This window comes from Protopterus annectens, chromosome 17.part0 (genome assembly GCF_019279795.1).
Source record: "Protopterus annectens isolate FY-2018-M chromosome 17.part0, PAN1.0, whole genome shotgun sequence".
Lineage (NCBI taxonomy): Eukaryota > Metazoa > Chordata > Ceratodontiformes > Protopteridae > Protopterus > Protopterus annectens.
The window spans coordinates 618,101,734-618,123,761 of NC_056751.1; the positions used below are offsets into that span (position 1 = coordinate 618,101,734).

At 38.3% G+C, this 22,028-nt stretch overlaps 1 protein-coding gene across 1 annotated transcript in view; it reads left to right on the forward strand.

Annotated features, from left to right (window-relative positions):
- Positions 1–3,971: 3,971 nt before the first annotated feature.
- The window catches only part of LOC122791477 (extracellular calcium-sensing receptor-like), a 289,465-nt gene continuing 271,408 nt past the window's right edge, over positions 3,972–22,028 (forward strand). Inside the window, exons 1-2 of the mRNA XM_044059219.1 lie at positions 3,972–4,096; positions 4,594–4,885. Coding sequence (XP_043915154.1) covers positions 3,972–4,096; positions 4,594–4,885 — 417 coding nt within the window. The remainder of the gene's footprint in view (positions 4,097–4,593; positions 4,886–22,028) is intronic.

Below are 22,028 nucleotides of genomic sequence, written 5' to 3' on the forward strand. Positions count from 1 at the left end.
CCTCTTCATTTGGTGTCAGTGGTGGCTTGGTAGCAGCCCTCCCCCTGTAGCCAGCTGTTCATGGGCAACTGCAGCTGTTCTCCAGACTGATGAAGTGATATTTGTGGGCCTTTGATGCACTTGATCATAAGTCCTGGTATGACCTTCTATGGCATTAACATCATTGATTATATGGTTCCAAATCTGCATTATGTCAGCCATATCCCTGCTTCCTCTCTCAAGCAGAAAAGCACCAAGGCACCTGAATTCCAGTACTATTGCATTGTTTTCAGAGTCGTGGAAAGAAGGTTTACATGGATTTGTATGCTTGGATGCCATAATCCTATGTGACATAAAACAGAAAAGGATACAACACAAAAATATCACATAAGTAAATTCCTGCTCATATATACATATATTTTCAGCATTAAGTACTGCAGATACAGATTTCAGTTATTAAAATTGAAGGTTATATGTTCATAACATATCACACTCATACACAAATCAATACCACTTTAGTAAATTATTGTTTCCCACTGAAATAACAGGATGACTATACATTTTCAAGAGCAAACCTCTTGAAAGACAACTTTCATGACTCCTCTTTGCATTTCCTAATGACACTGCAGAGCCACAAACAAAAGCCAAACAGAAGAGAATGCTTTCTAGCCATCTGTATCAAGCAATTCGCTATGAGAAAAGCTACCCTGCAATCTATGACAATGGGTGAGTGAACATATGACATGTAGATATATCTGCTTTCCATGTTTTGTTTATGCTAAACATATATCTAAATAGTGAGCAACAATTGGCGTGATATATAAGTTAACAGTCAGGAATCACTTCACAAGACTGACATTTCATTGATGACTCGTTTCTTTGTGTATAAATATTGAAACATTGAATAATAATGAACTAATTAATAGAAAGTCCTAGAAAGAATTTTATTTGGTCAGTATTATTAACATTATCTTATTATTACACAATGCACTCTATATTTGGTTTCTTCTTTGACAAAGGTTACAAAAATCTGGCAAAGTCAATCTAAGGGTTAACATTGTCAGTGTTTCTACTACTGAAAATAGTAAATGGACAGTACTTTAACTGCAGGGCTCATCAGCTGCAATCAGATATTTTCTTAACAATATCAGATAGACATATATTCATGGAAGGAGGTCTCCATTTTCTCTTACAGGCCTCCAAACCCATGGTTGCCCTGACTGATGGAAATAGCTTTGTTTCCTGAAGAAAGGGTGGGGAAAATATAATCCCCTTGTATGCAAACTACCTGCAATGAGATATGGGAGGGATGAATTTTAGGCACTTTTTGGAGGATTTACTGAACCAAAAACATAGACTTGTCCTCTTTGTTTGCTTAATTGCACCACATCCACCAGCATCCATCTTGTCACAAAAGTCATATCCAGGCTGTGTTTCGCTAAAATAAGCAAATGATAAAAATGTAAATTCCTGTATGAGGACACATGGTTGGACTAGTACAGTCCTCAATGGTTTAATGAAAACCAGTGCCTTGATGGGCTAAAGCAAATTGTATATACCCCAAAGGACATGTCAGAGCAATCATTGGCAGATGTCAGAATGCAATTTTAATAAAAAAAAGGTATAAGGTATAGTTTTCATTATGCTGAACTGCAAGGTATATGTTTTCATTGAACCATTATAAAATTATGTCTTGTAATACATGATACAAAGGATATAATACATCCTAGAATGCATCCAGGCAAACACTTTCACCTCTGAACATTTACTTTGTCATCTGTACAGGCCAAGCTTTTCTTGCAAAGTTTCAACTACAGCACCTCATTAGGTGACATAGTGTAGGTAACAGTATTGTTTTATTTTTTTGTAGCATGCAAACATGTGCATAGCTAGTTGGCATCTAATTATACATGGTTTGACAGGTACAGTGACTACACTCAACAAATGATCTCTAGATATAAGAGAATAAGCATTGAATAAACTTCTCATATGTTTTTTTTTGTCTTTTTACCCCTGCGGTTTCTCACCCAGTATATTTCTTCGACTTGAGACAGGAACCATTTACTAGTGACTAGTACCATTTCCATCCCAGTGGTAGCTGTATGCCAGCATCCCTTAATGAAAGACCCACAGACACCTGCTTCTGTATATGTCATAATTTATGTCTGCAGCATGTTTCACTGCACACTGAAGCCCTCCTGTTATCCTCATTCTAACTTATCACCACCAGATGTCTACACTACAGATAACCAAGCTTCCATTCCTAACCCCTAGGATAGCACAGACAAAGTCAACCATTGATTCCAACCCTCCCCCACTGACTGTACTGGTCAGACCCATAAGTAAGGAAGGGTAAAGTAAGTGATGGCCATAGGTATAAGCTCTCAGGGGGATGATCGGCCAGTGCCAATGGTGTGGGAGTCCAGTAGTGGCCTTGATTTATGAAGCCATGAGTGTATTGTGACTTAAGGAATGAATGATGTCAGAATATGGTAATAACTGTAGCAAGCTGCTTTTTGCTGTTCAACTTTGATTTGAGAGTGGCACCACTCTGAAAGTTTGGGGATCTATACCGGATGCCAGATGAATTAGCTATGATGATGATACCAGTGCTGAGGTCAATAATCAGTTCCAGGGCATCTAACTTACAGTGTGGGCTTCATCCCTCTGCACCAACAAACTGGCCAATCCTTTTGATAACAATGTTCAAAATTATTACAGGTTAACACCTGTAGAGGGGACACATTATCCTACACAGTGTGAGCAGTTATTTATTTTTCTACCATGTATTGATGAGACCTGTCATTATCAATTTGCTAAACTTACTGTGATTTATGTAACTTGTAATTCTAAACAGTTGATTGACCAGAAAAAAATAATAATAAACTGAAAACACTATGTGAACATGCAAAGCAGAATTTAGAGTGCAGTCTTCTTTATTGTGGAAAAACTCTGTTGCCTCAGCAGTATTGCCTTCTACCAAGTTAATTTATCTATTCATATAATTAATCCCAAATAGTTACCTGCTTAATAAATAGAGACAACAGCTGTATACATCTGGAGAAAAATCTACATTTCTTTGCCATCTACCCATTTTTTGACAACACAATAAACAATTGCAGTAGCATACATAAACAGAATGGATGCAGAAAAAAAATGTTAAAATTAGATACTTGCATTTCACTGCTCCAGTGAGCAATGGTTAATTTTGAATAAGCCAAAACACATGAGAGTGATGAAGTAAATAAGCCTCAGAGGCTTACACAGCTGAGAACAAAAGAAGCAGCTATAATCTATTTCTACTATTGTTCACTCATATTTTCAATGTAATTACAATGATCATCTGCAAATTAAAATTAATTGCTCTAATACCAGAGCTCACAACTTCATGATTATATGTAATATTACTTAATCACATCCCAAAGTTTAAAACTTCAAGACTGAAAACCATAAATATAAGGTACGTTTAACTTAGCATTTACTCAGAGGTCTGAGTCTTTCTGAATATCACAAAGATATTTCGTACTGTTCTCCAAGAGAATAGTTTCATTAGTTTTCCTGGGCATCATAGAGCTATTTTCTAACATATTGTTGTTAAGTAGCATTATTATGTGTGTATTTTAATCAAATATATAACGTATTCATGCCAGAATATGTGCTCAGGAATTCCCGCACAATATTTCTGTTGTATTTCATGTGTCTTGAAAGTAAATTTTAAGGGCATATCAAGAGGTTCATATATAGCATATCCTTTCTTTGAGAAAAGATGTGAACATAACTAAGTGTGGAACACTAACTCGATAACTTTACTTTTTATTTTGGAAATTCTACCTAGGCCTTACAACTTGGGATTGTTTGGCTATAGAAAGAGCAGCATGGTGACACATACACTGTTATACTATGAAACAGTACAGCATGTTTACCTGTTTTTATTAATACTCATGCAACAACCTGTATTACTGATCTCTATAAAAGTTTGTTCACAGAGACAAATGGGCATTGATGTTTACAGTAGGCAAGGAGATATTACAATTGGTGGAATATTTCCAATTTTCACATGGAAAGTCCCACCCGAAAACACATTTCAGGAGATGCCAGTTACAGAAATGTGTGATATGTAAGTTATATACCTATTATAAAACTAAAAATAATGTTTATAGGCAATATATCATAAATTCAGTGCAGTAGCAATGTAGTTATTTCTTGATGAACTAAAAATAAAATTGAATGATCCAATGCAGCCAGTCAGTATTATCTGAAGACAATGCAGTTACAAAAATATAAAACACATAAGTAAGTGACATAAAAAAGTGGTGAGAGAAAGAAAAGAAAATGTTACATAGCAAGAAATCTACTGTAATAAAACTTAAAATACACAGAGCCATATTTACTTTATTATGAACCAACTTAAGGCTATGTGGTTAGATTTTATGAAAAGATTTACACATGGAACAACACAAGATAAAGGCTGTTTAGTAGCTGAGCAGACAGGACAAATGCATCATGGTACAAAAAAGGAAGATTGAGATAAACAAAAGTGAAGCAGTTAGAGACACAAAGGACGAATACCCGGCACAAATATAAGCCAATTATGTGGTATTGTTTTTAATTTAGTTTTCAGATAAGAGAATACCGCTGGCTGCATGCCTTTATCTTTGTCATTGAAGAAGTGAACAAAATGCCAACTATTTTATCAAATATCACCCTGGGCTATGGCTTACGTGACTCCTGTGATGATGCAACCAGAGCTCTTGAAGGAACAATGTGGCTGATGACAGGTAAGGGTGGCATCATTCCAAACTATCGCTGTCATACTGGGAATCCTCTATCTGCAGTTATAGGTGATTCGTCATCTAGAATATCAATAACCATGGCCAGGGTTTTAGGGCTGAACAGATATCCACAGGTAAGGCTACAGTTCCTTATATTTTTTGGGTCAAGTGTTTTATCTATGAACAGTACAGAACTATCACAGACACTGCATTAGAACATCTTTTAGTGTCTTGTGAAAACAAAGTACTGTTTATATTAAAATTCCGTTTTATTTCTTGATTAATTTTTACTCCAGAATTATTATGTGTTGTAAAATACAAGTTTCCTGCAGCTAATGAGAGAACAACTGGAATAAATAGAATTAAATTATATTATCTACAGGGAAACAACAAAAACAGTTACTTTCCCAATACATTTCACTGGCTACTCAAAACTTTCACTGTCTAGAAAAACATCACTGTCTAAAATGACATCTGAAACAATGTTTGCTAGGTTGGAAGTTCCATTTTTTTCCTTCAGCATTTTGTTGAAAGAAGTATTACGCTAAGTGTGCTACAGTGTTTCATATTTATATTCAAAGTATTCTTTGTGAAGACACAGATGATGATCTGTTTGGAAATTTGCCCTTCTATGTTCATTAAAACTCTATAATGGATGCCTGTGATACAACGTCTACTTTCTCAATTCACAAAACATCTAAATGCAGCTGAGCAGACTTGACAAAAAGTATTTGCTGAATAAAAAACACAAAGATTTGGGGCTAATGCATGCTTTTAAGAGATATTTATTTCCAAGTGTTCTTCTTAAGTAATTTAAGGACTATTTGCCTAAACCAGAAAATATATCACTTTTATATAAAGATAGAAGTAGTTATTTCTATGAGAAGAGATGTAACTTAAACGTAGCTGCTGTCAAAGTAAGATGATTGCTTTAAAAAAACAGACTACAAGTTAATAGAAATATGTTGGAACACATTTCACTGAACCCATTTACAAACTGCACATTTTATGAGCAGTTTCCAATGTGAAGATCTTCATTTTTCACTCAGATAAGAGGTTCATTTCATTGAGTAGGAGTTGCTTTGTTCACACACCTTCAAACCAACTATAGATTTATGACAGCTGTTAAAATTAACAGAAGTACAATATAAATAAAAACGCTTTCAATGTTACTAGAAAAAAATGAACAACTCATTTCAACATTTGCCTATCTCCTTTATGAATTGTCACCACTACAAGTGAAATCAGGGCTAGAAGAAATCCTGCAAAAGGAAAAAATGTTTTCAAACTCTGTAATAGTCACTTCAGTTATTTTATGTTTCTTAATACCTGGTAATTACACCATGCAAGTCTTCTCTAGAAGTCAGTAAATATCCTCAAAAGATATATGTATTACTTATTGTAACATTTTAATACCAGTTGTAAGTACACCCAAGCCATAGCAGCTCTATACTAAATTTTGCTGTGTATCAATAAAGGTGTTAAAGAAAAGACAAGGCTGAGCTGGACTATTAAGTCTCTCTCTATATATAATTTCCTTTACCAATCCTGCCATAAGTAAAGAATTAATCTGCATACTCTCTGTAACATTCGCATTCATCTCATTTGCTTAACACTATACAAGTCTGCTCTGCCTAACCACACCCATCATTCTACTCCTCACCTGTTCTCTCCTCATCTTCTCTTCCTTTTATCTCTAGACTTCTATAACAGACTGTTAGAAAAATATGTATTAATACATGTTTAGTGCTTATTAGAAGCTAAAAGAGTTAACACATTTCATTCTATCTTATGTACAGCTTAATTCTGTATGAAATTATAAGATGATTTTTCAAACTACAGCATGCTTTCTGAAACTGCAAGATGCACCCTGACATTGTATTTGCTAGCACAGCAAAATTCATGTTTATGCCTTTTGGAAATGTACTGAGAAGCAGGTGATTATCTGCTAGGTCAGGAAAATGAATGAATAGAGTATGAATAGAACAATACTGTTTTCTATAATATGATTGAATATGAACAATCAGCTCTGTTCGTGTTATGAGAACATGCACAGCTGCGGAAAAGAAGAGATACATGAAACAAAAGACTGCTTGAAGTATCTGTACTTGCTTTATGCTCAAATTAGCTATAGTACCTTGAATGGTAACATAACATAGTAGGAAGCTGTATCTCACCAAGGCCACGTTGTTTTTCTTAGGAAGTTTTTCATAAAATTGATAGTGCAAGCAGAAAATCATGGACAAACAGCTGCTATGAAGTAATGATGTTAAAACTTGTGATCTGCTACATCAGCTTGGTAGGCAATGTTTTGTTAGAAAATGTAAAAAAATGACCTTACTTCCTGATTTTAGTTAGACAAACTCTGTATTAGCACGTTTTTGTTTCCTTGCTGCAAGATTAAAGTGCCTTAACCTGAACCTGCCGTGTATTGATCATTTTTGAAGTTTATTTTTTCCTTTGACAGATTGGTCCTTCGGACCGGAAACTCTCGGTCCAGCTCAGGTCATATGGGCCCTGTGGCATGAAACCGTACGGCGAAGAGGTCACATCGGTTCTTCTGCTCTGAAAGACCTCCGACTGAATTGTCATTCAAAAGAGGCCAGCCACTGTTTCTGATCTGCGATTGGAGGACGAGTCAACGGTTCCATCAGTGAGACGGTAATCATGGAGGCTCAGGTAAGGAGGAATTTACCTTTTCTCTGTTTCAGATCAGGGACTTGTTACAGTATTTGTTTTTGTCAGGGAGATTTTGTATAAATCAGGGACAAAAAAGATTGCTGTCTTGTCATAGACCAGGGAAACAGGATAGGTAGGCAGTTATTCTAGATAAACTGTGAAAAAAGAAAATAGTGGTACCACGTGATAAGAAGGGTTACGTAACAATTTCTAAGTTAAGACAACATGGGAAATAGGTGCACAAAAAGATCCCGAGATCCGCCATTAACTGAAGACGCGAAATATATGCAATTACAATGTGCCTATAACATTAGGTACTATACAAAATGGGTTAATAAATACAAATTTGATGGCAAATTAGACAAACCTTCACTTATCAAGCTTGTCAAACAACTTAAAACAGATGCAAAAGGTAAGGTAAAAAAGCAACGCCAATTTGGAGTTCCTCAGGCACACAGGTGGCTTGAGGAAGCAAACCGCAGGGAACAAAAGATTAAAAATTCAAAAGCAATGTTTTTAGACAAAGAAGACAATAACCTAGTAATAGCATCAGCCCCTCCACCCCCTCCACTTCCCTTACCAGAATATGAAGCGAGTGGACAAGTTGATCCACCTCCGCTATACCCAACTGTCCCTGCAAAATCAAAACCATTTGCCAGAGATCCTGTCGAGACTAGGTCTCAAACACATAACTTAAGAGGGGATATTGAATTATATGAAATAAATAAAAATTCATGAGCTATGAGTGAAGAAGAGATATGTCCACTCATAGAAGTACCAAATCCACAGGCAGGACAGGACCCAACTCTTTTAGTGTATAGACCGTGGACACCGGAAGACATCCGGAAAGCCACAGAGGGAATTCCCCATCCAAAAGTTAATTTTAGAAAATTCCTAGAAGACTTACAGGGCATGAGGTTAAGTTACCATTTAAATGGAGAAGAAGTAGGGAAAGTAGTCAGACAAATCATAGGTCCAGATTGGCACATGATCAGTGGCAACTGGAATCCCCAATGCAGAACATAAGCCACTCCCACATAGCAACGCAGAAATGGATAACAGAGTGAATGGTCTGACAGACCGAATCTCTGAGAAATGGAAGCCTAGGGCTGACTGGACTTGCATTAATCAATGCATCCAACAGGAAGGTGAAACTGTTGATAGATATTATGCTAGATTATTAGAGTGTTTTAATAACCATTGTGGAATGCAGGTACCTGAAGACCAAACACATGATTCCCCATATGAACAAAAACTAAAGAATGCATTTTTGAAGGGTAGTATTTCACTCATAAGTAGTTTCATTACAAAGCACATGGTAGATCACTGTACAAGTAGATTACAGTCATTACTTGAATATGCGAGACATGCCAAAAGGCATTTTAATAGCAAAAAGAAAAAGAAAACCCAATTATTTGCAGTAGAAGATGGAGCAGAAGTCTTTGTAGTACAGTCCGAGAAGAAGAGCAAGGGCAAGAAAAATGCCCAGGGGAAACAAACAATCTGATAAGCGATCAGAGGAGTTTGAAGAGAGAGAGAAGAGGGGTGAATGTTTTAAATGCGGGAAAAAGGGACATTTGGCAAGGGATTGCAGGCGAAACAAAATGGTAGCCATGGAAGAGAATTCCCCATCCAAAAGTTAATTTTAGAAAATTCCTAGAAGACTTACAGGGCATGAGGTTAAGTTACCATTTAAATGGAGAAGAAGTAGGGAAAGTAGTCAGACAAATCATAGGTCCAGATTGGCACATGATCAGTGGCAACTGGAATCCCCAATGCAGAACATAAGCCACTCCCACATAGCAACGTAGAAATGGATAACAGAGTGAATGGTCTGACAGACCGAATCTCTGAGAAATGGAAGCCTAGGGCTGACTGGACTTGCATTAATCAATGCATCCAACAGGAAGGTGAAACTGTTGATAGATATTATGCTAGATTATTAGAGTGTTTTAATAACCATTGTGGAATGCAGGTACCTGAAGACCAAACACATGATTCCCCATATGAACAAAAACTAAAGAATGCATTTTTGAAGGGTAGTATTTCACTCATAAGTAGTTTCATTACAAAGCACATGGTAGATCACTGTACAAGTAGATTACAGTCATTACTTGAATATGCGAGACATGCCAAAAGGCATTTTAATAGCAAAAAGAAAAAGAAAACCCAATTATTTGCAGTAGAAGATGGAGCAGAAGTCTTTGTAGTACAGTCCGAGAAGAAGGGCAAGAAAAATGCCCAGGGGAAACAAACAATCTGATAAGCGATCAGAGGAGTTTGAAGAGAGAAAGAAGAGGGGTGAATGTTTTAAATGCGGGAAAAAGGGACATTTGGCAAGGGATTGCAGGCGAAACAAAATGGTAGCCATGGAAGATAAGGAGGGTGAGGACTGACTATATGATAGTCAAGAATCACTAGAAGAGAATAACCAAGAAAAGACAAATGCAAATGTGATAGAGGGAGTAGAGAATGTGATAGAAGAAATAGAGGAAGTACAAGAAATCATCAATGGTGAAGAAAACAAAATTTTAGACTTGGCATTATTGAGCCTAGAGCTCTATTTAGCAGACACAAAACTGGAAGTTACACTTCTGGTAGAGGGGAGGGAAGTTAAATTTCTGTATGACTCAGGGGCTTCACAGACCCTGATACATCCTTCCAAACTACCAGAAAATTCAGAATCACTTGATTATATATTAGTAAAAGCAGCTAATGGACAGCTGTATCGGGAGCCACTCCCCCATAGCATAGCAATAACTGACCCTGTTTCAGGGATGACCCAGAAGAGCAAAATTGTTGTTTCTGCAAAATGCCCAGTAAATCTTTTGGGCAGAGACCTTATGCAGATATTTGGCATAGCAGTAGTTCCAACCATGCAGGGTATGGAAGCACAGTGACAAATGGATACTTTTGTGGTGCGACCGGAGGGTGAAACATTTTATTGGTACAGCCAGGACTTGGTTACAACTGGTCCAGGGGCAGTAACCGAAGAACTGATGAACGTAGCCATCAGTAAATCCCCCTCCCTTGACACTGATAAACAGCATTTGTTGCATCGTACTCTATATTACTGTAGCATACCAGGACCTGATAAGGATATGAGCAAGAACTGTTTAGAAACCATGCTAACAGATTATTATTGCATAATCTGTACTGGGACAAAGAAGGGAACAGTGTAGTTAGCTGTTTGTTGCCCCAGGAATTCCTAGCACTTTATAAATCTAATCGATTACCACATGTTAGTTTAACTAAAGACAAGAATTTGAAGTGGGCAGACCTAGGAGAAAAAGTCACAAGGTGGGAAAAACAGACAGAATTAGAACTGTCAGAACAGGGAGTACAAAAGCAGAAGTTGAATTGGATAACACAGACACACCAATTTGTGCACTTGTAGGCAAGTGAGGACAGCTGAGTAGCACTCTTACTAGAGGAAGCAGAAAAAGCCTTACAAGGCATACCAGAGACTCTCTGGTCAACAGGGAAATCCGATGTAGGACTTATTCATACAGCAGGACAAGTTACTATCACGCCAAAGTCAGCAGTTAGACCTCAAAAGAGACAGTATCCCTTAAGAAAGGATACAGAAGTAGGAATCAAACCTATAATAGCAGCCTTACTTAAGGAAGGAGTATTGATAGAATCTCCCGATTCGCCATGTAATACACCCTTATTTCCTGTTAGGAAAGCAAATGGAGAATGGCGTATGGTCCAAGATTTACAAGCTGTAAATGATGCAGTTATACCTAGAGCACCTGCGGTGCCAGATCCACACACCTTATTAAATTATTTGAAGCCTCGACAGAAGTATTTTTCTGTGGTAGATATTAGCAATGCATTCTTCTCAATACCGATACACCCTGAAAGCCAACATTGGTTTGCATTCACATTTCAGGGGAAAAGGTATACATACACGCGACTACCACAGGGATATTGTGAGAGTCCAACAATATTTGCACAGGAAATGGCAAGTAACTTGGCGGGATTTATCCCACCAAAAGGCAGCCAGATTTTACTTTATGTAGATGACATTCTGCTGGCAGCCCCCACCCAGCAAGAATGCAGAGAATATACCATAGCGTTATTACAATTTCTAGCCACTCAAGGACACAAAGTAAACAAAAACAAACTGCAGCTTTGGAAAAAAAACAGGTTAAATACCTGGGATATGTAATATCCAAAGAAGGCAGAATATTAGATGAAGACAGGAAAACAGAAATATTGCAAGCACCCAAACCGACTACCAAGAAGGAAATGATGTCCTTCCCAGGTACGACTAATTTTTGTCAGAGTTGGATTCCAAGCTATGCCTTGGAGTCTGCTCCACTGATCAACTTAATATACAAGAAGCATATGGCAGCACAAGAGTCGTTACAATGGACACCAGAAGCAGAATCAGCTTTCTGCATTTAAAACAACTGATAGCATCCTCATTAGTTTTAGGATTACCAAACTATCATAAACGATTTTTCCAAACTGTAGATTGTAAGCAAGGCTATATGACATCAGTGTTAACACAGCAACATGGGGACAAACAATGCCCCATAGCTTACTATTCATCACAGCTAGACCCAGTGGAGCGATCCTTGCCCCACTGTGTACAAGCAGTAGTCGCAGCTGCAATGGCAGTACAGGCTTCAGCCTCAGTAGTGTTATTCCACCCTCTCACATTAAGAGTGCCTCATGCAGTCATGATTATTTTACTGCAAGAAAAAGTGGCATATCTTTCTCCTGCTAGGGATCTTTCCTGTATGACTATACTGCTGAGCCAACCTCATATGACAATTGAATGATGCACAACTTTGAATCCGTCAACCTTGCTCCCAACCCCTGCAGATGGCAAACCACACTGCTGCCTGCAGGAGATTGAGCAAAAGACACTGCCTAGAAAAGATCTCATGGATGTTCCCTTGGATGATGCCGAGGTGACATACTATGTGGATGGCTGGTGCAAAAAGGGTCCTACAGGACATAATCTGGTAGGGTATGCAGTAGTTTCTTATGCTGAGATTTTAGAAGCAAAGTCTTTACCACACAACTTAGCTGCACAAGCAGCAGAATTGATTGCTTTGACAAGGGCATGTACCTTGGCAAAGGGTAAAAGTGTGAACATTTTTACTGACAGCCAGTACGCTTTTTCTACTGTACATGTTTTTGCACAGCAGTGGAAAAATAGAGGAATGATAACATCTACTGGTAAATTGATTAATCATGTGCAATTTATTTTAGATTTGTTAGAATCTATTCAGTTTCATCAGAAAGTAGCTATTTGTAAATGCGTAGCTCATACCAAGCAACAGGACAGGATTTCAAAAGGTAATGCGAGAGCTGATACAGCTGCAAAGCAGGCAGCTTCAGCTTCAGAAGTATTTCTTTTGAGTAAGGAATTACAACCTTCTGAGATTTTAGATTTAGAAATGTTAAAAACAATGCAGACACTTACTACAAATGTAGAATAACAAAAATGGATAAAACGAGGAGCAATTCTTGAGAAAGGGCTGTACATCTCCAAAGAAAGAAAACCGATTTTGCCGTCTAACTTGTTTAGATATGCAGCTTTGTTGAGCCATGGGCAGTGCCATGTCTCAACAGGGGTTATGGTACAGTTAGTGAATTCAGTGTTTACAACGTATGGATTTACAAACTACACAAAAATTTTTTGTGCAGCATGCCATGTTTGTAACAGGCATCATGCACAGGGAGCACTGAAGCCTAAGCAAGGGAGTTTCCCTACACCACCGTACCCATTCCATACAATCTGTATGAATTTCATAGAACTAAACAAATGCGAAAATAAAAAGTACTGTCTTGGCATTATAGATATGTTTTCCAAATGGGTGGAAGCTTTTCCGACCAAAAATCCAGATGCAGCTACTGTTGCAAAAGTCCTTGTTAAAGAAATTATTCCTAGATTTGGCATACCAGAAAAGATCTATAGTGACAATGGCACACACTTTGTAAATCAAACCATACAACAATTAAGCCATTATTTCGGGATTTCCTTGAAAAAACATTGTGCATAATGGGATTCTGAAAAATAAGCTTAGGAAATTGATTAGTGAGACACAGAAGAACTGGGTGCACTGTCTGCCTCTGGCACTGTTGAGCATGAGAACTGTTCCAAATGTAAACGGGTTAACTCCTTTTGAAACACTGTTTGGGAGGGCATATTATATACCTCAGTGGAAACCTTTCATGCCTGCAGACCAGGAGGCTGACAGTTCACTTGCAGAGTATATGAGGAGACTTCTGAATAACAAACAACTTCTGCAATTAAATTCTGATTCAGATAAAGAACAGACCAGACCATCAGAAGCAGTAGTACAACCAGGATCGTGGATCTGGGTGAAGGTCATGAAGAAAAGAAAGTGGAGTTCTCCAAAGTGGGAGGGACCATACCAAGTTTTGCTGGCAACACCCACTGCAGTCAAGATAGCTGAACGTGTGTCCTGGATCCATTTGACGCACTGCAAACTGGTCAAGAACTTTGAACTGGACAAAAACCTTGCTACTGTTATACAACAAGAACAAAATGACCAGGTATAGACTAAACAGGGATGCAGAACAACCTCAGAAAAATTGCATGATCATCCTGTTAGCTATACTGGTAACAATAATCTTTTTGCTGTGGCCTTTTCTGTTTTCAGCCACACGAGTTGGACTGAACAAACATGATGCATTACTCATAGACTGGCACCCAAACTTTAACACTTACCAAGCAATTAAATGTGTGTATGCTGAGACTTTTAATGTTTTGAACTGCTGGATTTGTACAGCTATACCAACAGCATACGGGGGATTATTAATGACTGCTGTCCCCCTAGAAGTCAATGAGACCTGGGAAAATTTGATTTTTGATACTACACCTGTAAAATCACAAGACAAAATAGCATTGTACCTACCTGTTGCACAAAAAGGAATTGTATGTTTTTATAAAAATGACACTATTCAGGTGGGTTGGAGCAATTGCAATGTGACTGTTTCTTATAAATGTTATATCAAGGCTAATAAGGCAGAAACTATTTGTGATACAAACTAAGGCTCATATCTTGAGAAAATGCAAAAAAACTGTTAGTGAAATACAGCATAATCCTGTTCTTTTGAAGCAACTTTCTATCATTGATAAGAAAATGTTTCATGCAGGGCAAGCATATATCAATACTAAAGTAGAGAATTGTTATTTTGTTTGTGGGAAAAAGGCATACAAATGGCTTCTTGAGAATTGGTCCGGCAGTTGTTTTTTTGGGTTACCTGGTTCCGGCCATACGACACACTGCAGCTTTGCCTCGAGGTAAAATTCGAAACGTCATAGAGGTCAGCAGTAAACCTGGAAATCCAATCAAGAGACCTGAGAATCCAGTGGGATGAATCGAAGCAGGATGGAGAAACCATAATTCTGTGAAAAACAAAGATAAACTGACACACATGGACTTGAGTGACACTATTATATCATGGGCAGGCATAGCCCCTGCATATGGCGCAGTGAAATCGATTTGGGAGCTGAGAAAACTGTCCAAACTTCTCGAAGTTATATGCAATGCAACTTTGTCTGCTCTTGAATTAATGACTGATTAACTAAACGCTATGTGAACTGTGGTGCTTCAAAACCACATGGCTCTCGACTTCACCCTAGTGGCGAGAGGTGGTACGTGCACTTTAATCAAAGAAGAATGCTGTTCGTATATTTCTGACAACCAGCATGAGATAAACGACCATCTTGAGGTGATCCAGCAAGTGCCGGCCATGACCAAACCAGGCCCAAACCCTCTGATGGACTTTTTCCAGAATTTGTTTGGGGGTGGGGTTCCATCCTAATGAACATCCTGATTGCCATTTGTGTAGGATTACTCCTATTAGGAGCATGCATTTGTTGTGGTATTCCCTGCATGAAAAAGTTAATCAAAGATTTTATAGACATATCAGTTTCTGAGACTTTGTATCAAAGTACTGAAACTGAAGAGTTGTTGAAAACTGAAATGCTTTCATAAGTTTAAACTGAATGACTCTCTTAACTGCAAATCTGAAATGGAAGAGGTTAGGAGAAGAAGCAAACTGTTTATGCTTTTGAAAATAGAATAAAAAGTATTAACAGGGGGAAATGTTATAAAAATATGTATTAATATATGTTTAGTGCTTATTATAAGCTAAAAGAGTTAACACATTTCATTCTATTTTATGTACAGCTTAATTCTGTATGAAATTCTAAGATGATTTTTCAGACTACAGTATGCTTTCTGAAACTGCAAGATGCACCCTGACCTAGTATTTGCTAGCACAGAAAAAATCATGTTCATGCCTTTTGGAAATGTACTGAGAAGCAGGTGATTATCTGCTAGGTCAGGAAAATGAATGAATAGGGTATGAATAGAACAATACTGTTTTCTATAATATGATTGAATATGAACAATCAGCTCTGTTCGTGTTATGAGAACATGCACAGCTGCGGAAAAGAAGAGATACATGAAACAAAAGACTGCTTGAAGAATCTGTACTTGCTTTGTGCTCAAATTAGCTATAGTACCTTGAATTTTAACATAACATAGTGGGAAGCTGTATCTAACCGGTGGTCACCAAGGCCACATTGTTTTTCTTAGGAAGTTTTTCATAAAATTGATAGTGCAAGCAGAAAATCATGGGCAAACAGCTGCTATGAAGTAATGATGTTAAAACTTGTGATCTGTTACGTCAGCTTGGTAGGCAATGTCTTGTTAGAAAATGTATACAAATGACCTTACTTCCTGATTTTAGTTAGACAAACTCTGTATTAGCACGTTTTTGTCTCCTTGCTGCAAGATTAAAGTGCCTTAACCTGAACCTGTCGTTTATTGATCATTTTTGAAGTTTATTTTTCCTTTGACACAGACACCTGCGTGTCTGTTCCTTCTTTCCACTTGCACTATCTCGCCTATTTTCTAATGTCTTCCTAACTCTCTGATCAACTTTCCTTTCTGTTTCCCTTGTACTATCCATCACCACTTAACATCTACCATTTTTATATCCCATATTTTCCCTTTTTCTATCTCCACATTATTCCAGTCTTTTTAAGCAATTTCATGTGTATATTTTATTCCATGCCTTTCCTTCTTGCCTACTCGGAAGACATATATTAGCCAGCTATCATCTACTTCTCCTTGGGTCTATATCAGTCTGTCAAAATGGCTGAATATCGAATACCAGATGTTCGAACTGTAAAGTTCAAACACTGGTAATTGCGAAGCCGTAGAACACTGAATTCTTTCCCAGGGAAAGAATTCGGTGGGCCATTTCTGTGGCTTCGTGAGTATCAGGACTGTGGTGGGAAGTTACGGGTCAGGTTCAGGTAAGTATGCGATTGTGTGGATGTTAGGGCTAGGGCACCGGTTAGGTGAGTTAGGGTTAGGGCACAGGTGAGGTGGGTGTGTGATATTGAAAGACTTTAGGGTTAGGCTTGGATAGGTGAGTTAGGGTTAGGGCATGGGTCAGGTGAGTGTGCGATAGTGAAGGACCTTAGGGTTAGGGTTTGGGTTAAGGTAAGTAGATAGGTAGTAGTGTATGTACAGTTTAGTGTAGGGTTAGATGTAGGATTTTGAGTGCATGTGTGTGGATTAATGTTGTTTTGGTGTGTTTGTGTTGTGTGTGTGTTTCTTGGAACAGCGATTATTTCCCTGGGAAAAACAATCGCTGTTCTAAGACTTCAATGTTTGTGCAGTTCGTGGTTTGAAGTTTGAATATATGGTGTTCGAACTTCAGACATTTCGATGAACTGATATAGACCCCTTCTCCTCCATTTCTATTTTTCCATAATTCTCCTTTTGTTTTCACCAGTCATGAACACCATCTGCAATCCTATCAGATATGTGAGTTATCTGTCTCTAATCCACTGATCTCCAACACTTCACTTCTACCTGATAATGCTCATTTTTAAGATATTTGGGTATTCTATACCTTCTGTGAAGCAACCTTAGGTTCATATCCTGGATCAGGCCTATCCCATTCACTTGTTTGCCTACCTTCTATGCATAATCCCTCACTTCATCCACTTCTCATTTATCACTTTTTCTTGCTCACAACCATCAAGTTCTCCATCTTCTCCTTTCCCCCATTCCTCTCTAAGCCCTTATATATCATACCATTTTACTACTGCTGTCCTCTACCTCATCTGTCATACAACTCCCCATCCACTGTCCACTCCCCCATTTTGTTCCTCACCCCCCGGCATCCTTCTTAATATGCAATACCCAATCCCTTTTCCCAAACTATACTCCCTTCTAAGATGTTCAAATGTTTGCACTTCCCTTCTTCTACCCATTCTAATCACATCTTACTGATACTTCAAAATCCTTGTCTCCTATTCACCAATACTTTTCTGAAAATTCTGATTTTTTTCTACATGTCCTTAATCCATTTCTTATCCTCACCCATAACTCCAATTTACCACCAATGTATTTCTATATTGTTTTTAACATTGCCTGTTATGTTAACCAAAGCTAACCCACATAATCCCTCATCATGTTTCCATCTCTTCTACTTCAGCTTCTTTCAACTCTCTTCTCTAAATGTCTTCACCAACTTTGATGTCACTACATATTGACTACACATTGACATAACCATCCTCCTTCTCAGATCAGTCTCATTCTTTCCTTCCCTATCCATCCCACTCTTACCTCTTCCCAAATCTATTACATATTTTTTGAATTTCTGCTGCATCTTATCAAATGGAGTAGCAATGGTAGTGTCAAGAATCAAGTAATTTCTATCCTTTCCCATGATTTTTCAACCTCTCCAATAATTTAGACAGCTATCCTATATATATTAATCCTTCACACTTCCTGATTAATATCTGAAATAACCTGCAATGTAGGAAATACCCTAAACCCCAAATATTTATCACCTCTCCAGAGAAGGAAACCTCACTGTCTACATTCCTCTCTCCTATCCAAATCAAATTTGGAGTAATACTTTAGGCCCACTTTATGCCAAATCATATATGAAATCTCCAGAACATGTAGTAACATCCATCCTGCACCCTACAGTAACAGTATGTAGTCTTCAGTAGCTATGTTAATGCTGCTCTTTTTCATATTACTTTCTCACTGTGCGATGAGTTTCCTTAACTTATGCACTGACATTTCTTTTGCTATCAAAAATAACCCTGGGTACAAAACTCATCCCTACATGTTGAACTACCCAGATCTACTATCCCCAATCCTACTTCCATTGATATGTTTCAGTTGATGGCCTGTATCCCCAACCAAAATTATCCTCACCAACACCTGGTCCAATGCATTGAACAGAAAATACAGCATTAGTAAATGCCTTTTGGATAACATGCCATAGTCTTCCAGCTTTCTCATCCCCATCTCTTTCCCCGTACTACAAAGTTCATTAACATTCTCCAGTGGTCTTCTAATACCCTACCCCTCAGTAACAGTACTTGTTCTATCCTTATTATCTTTGGAAAATAATTTTATAAATAATTTTATAGTCTAGCCCCTAGTGAGCTTGTATGGCCCACAGATGTGAACTGGGGGATGTGTGGTCTTCATATACCTGTGGAAAAAATAAGGTATGTATAGCCCTCTGCTTGCCATGGGCTCCTTCCAGAGACTGACTGGGGGCACATTGGATACATCTCAAGCTTATCCCACAAAGACTCTTTGCAGTTTCTTGGCATACTGTTGGCATGTGTGCATCAGTATATTCATCTGCCAGCATCACGGCAGGAGCAAGTGAGAACCATAGATGCCTTCTACAGGATAGCACATTTTCTTGAGGTGCTTGGTGCAATAGATTGGACCATGTTGCCATTAAGACCCAATCAAGACCATACAATGTGCACAAAATGAAATAGGAAGGGATAGCAGTCCATCACCTGTCAGGTAGAGTGTGATGCAATGGGGGTGCATCATCAATGTGTTGGCCTAGCATCCTAGCAGTGCCATGATTTCCATATCTAGCACACAAGTTCATTTTCCCACCTCTTCTTGCATGCCCCATGATCACCTTGTTTGTAAGTAGACAGCTTTATAATAATTATATAAGTAGTTATACACTGGTTAATGTATTGTTTGGTACTAAACCACCCTTCCCTTTTGTGCCCCCCTCTCTTTTTCTTTTCTTGTGTTTTAGGTGATGCAGGCTATTCACTTAAGTCTTGGTTAATGACTCCTATAAGTACCCTATGATAGCTGCAAAGAAAGGTACATCACCACCCTGTCCAGACATGGATTGCCATTGAGCGGGTGTTTGCCTTGCTGAAAGCCCAGCTCCACTGCCTGGATGAGTCTGGGGTTGCCGTTAAGTATGACCCTGCTACTGCATGCAGTATGTTTACCACATTGCATTCTGCACAACATGATCATGGCTGGTCATTTATTGAACTGCCCCATAATAGTACTGCAGCTCCCACTGTAGGTTCTTGCATGTATGATGATATTGCTGATGGCCAGCCAGCAGCACCAGTAGCAGTAAGGGACTCCATGCAGCTCATGTATAGTATACGGCTGTGCAGGCAAGGAAGTGGCATTTAGTCTAGAGCTATGGACCATGACATTAAGGTCAGCATTACCTTTATTATGAAAACACATAGAATGTAATTAATGTATGCACTGTTATGTGTTGACTATGCTGTGTGTTGCAAGGCCTACTGTCACTGTGCATCAGACATTCCCTCTTACCTTTATATAATTTTTTAAGTATAGCTATTCACAAGGTTTAAATATAGTTGTTGTTTGTTGTTACCATATAGTCAGACTCATGATTCACTTATCACTATGATCTGTGCAGTGAATGGAATTTGCAGCATGTAAGACGTATGTAAATTTGTACTGTATTACTGCATTTGCTTTGTTTAGAGACTGAAGTGAGATATACAGTTACTGCTTCTGCTGGAATGTTCATTATTTCATAATTGCTTTTGCACTACTTGACTGAGTAGCTTGAATAAATTAAATGTATCTAACCTTGTACTGCTGCTGTATTCCACCTTGCAGTTTGCATGAGGTGCTACCTTTCACAGGAAAGGGAATTGCATAATATTTGTTTTGGTATATTCTAATCTTTCTGTACTTTTCTTCTGATAAATAAGAAATTGTTTTATTCTCTGTTCAGGTACTGCTCATCATATTAATTAATTCTGTCATAGACACCTACCCTTGTGTCATCAGAAGTAATAGCACACATCATCTGTGCTGATAGTGATGTTAGCACACTACTAGTGTTGAGGGCAGGATTAGTGTTACTCATTAAATCATTTTTTTTCACTGTGTTTGGCCCTTAATATTTCAGTGTGCTACTCCCCACCCCTGTTATTTTAATTTTTTTTAAGTTATCTTTCTGGTAATTATAAGCAATACCATTACTCAATTCAAACTCATGCTGCTGAATAGCCCTTTAATAGTGTTCTTCATTGCCGTCTGCAGATTACTCCTCCTTTTTATTTTTTCGCTCGTTGTAATCATTAGCATTACTCAAGTCAAATACATGCTGCTGAATGTCTCTCAATACTGCTTTAAATTGCATTCTGCAGATTGTGTCCACTGTTTCCTTCCCACATTCTTTTTAACATATTCTTTGACTTTAACCAGTGACATTAGTTTACTGATATGCATGCTGGTGAGTTGTCACGTGATATTTTCAGTAGCTGCACTGCCAGCCCCGTTTTAATGAGGTCATATGCATCATAGACAACATCCTCTAAGGAAAGACTGGTAGCTGAGATCATGTGGAAGTGCTGGTATGTGAGCTTGATGCTGATTTGCTGCACTGACATAATTTACATTTGCAGGTGATGCTACAGAGTGATTGCATATTGTTGCATAACTGAGACTTTGAATGGGAAGTTCTGCAACATATAGATGAAAACTGACAAGGCCTACCTGACTTCTTTTGTGTTATGTCCTCTCCTGCCAGTTTTTAATATACTTTCCTGAGAAGCTCATGATGGGTAAAGTACATTGCCCCCTGCCCATGTCCAGACATCACCCTGTAATCACCCACTGTTTTTTCTTAATTGAGTCTGGTAGCTTCTGATTAGTGTATGCATGGAGGCAGAGATGGCTACTGTGTGTGCCGCAATATTGAACATGAGTATGACAAAAGTGTCATCCCGACTCTCTACCATTTCTATGTAATGTTGGAAATCTTCATGCATGCCGAATAGTGTTCAAGCCATTGCTACCTGTCTGTGGAAATGAACGGTGCCTGGACAATCTCCTGGCATAGCTACAGATGGGGAAGCCAATGCTGCCCAAGTTTCTAGATGTAGCTGTGGCATGCGCTTGCACTTTTGCACTGGTGTTGCAGTCAACACTGCTTTTGCTGAGATTTTGTTATCCTCCTGAAGGTGTTACTGTGCTTGAGGAAACAATGGTGTTGAGATTCATGGGCTTTCTTCCTTTACAGTTCACAGTGCAGTGTCATCATCTACTTGACTTTGTTATCGTGTGTTATTTCCTGCAAAGTTATATAGCGGCTGTGTGGTGTGTGATCCTGCCACTTGGCTGCTGTGTGCTATTGCCCTCAGGCTATCTCATAAATATGCTATGCTATCATCAACATCAGCCAGTCTGCTGATGATATCCAGCTGTGCTGGCACAGTGGAACTGCTCATTTCTGATG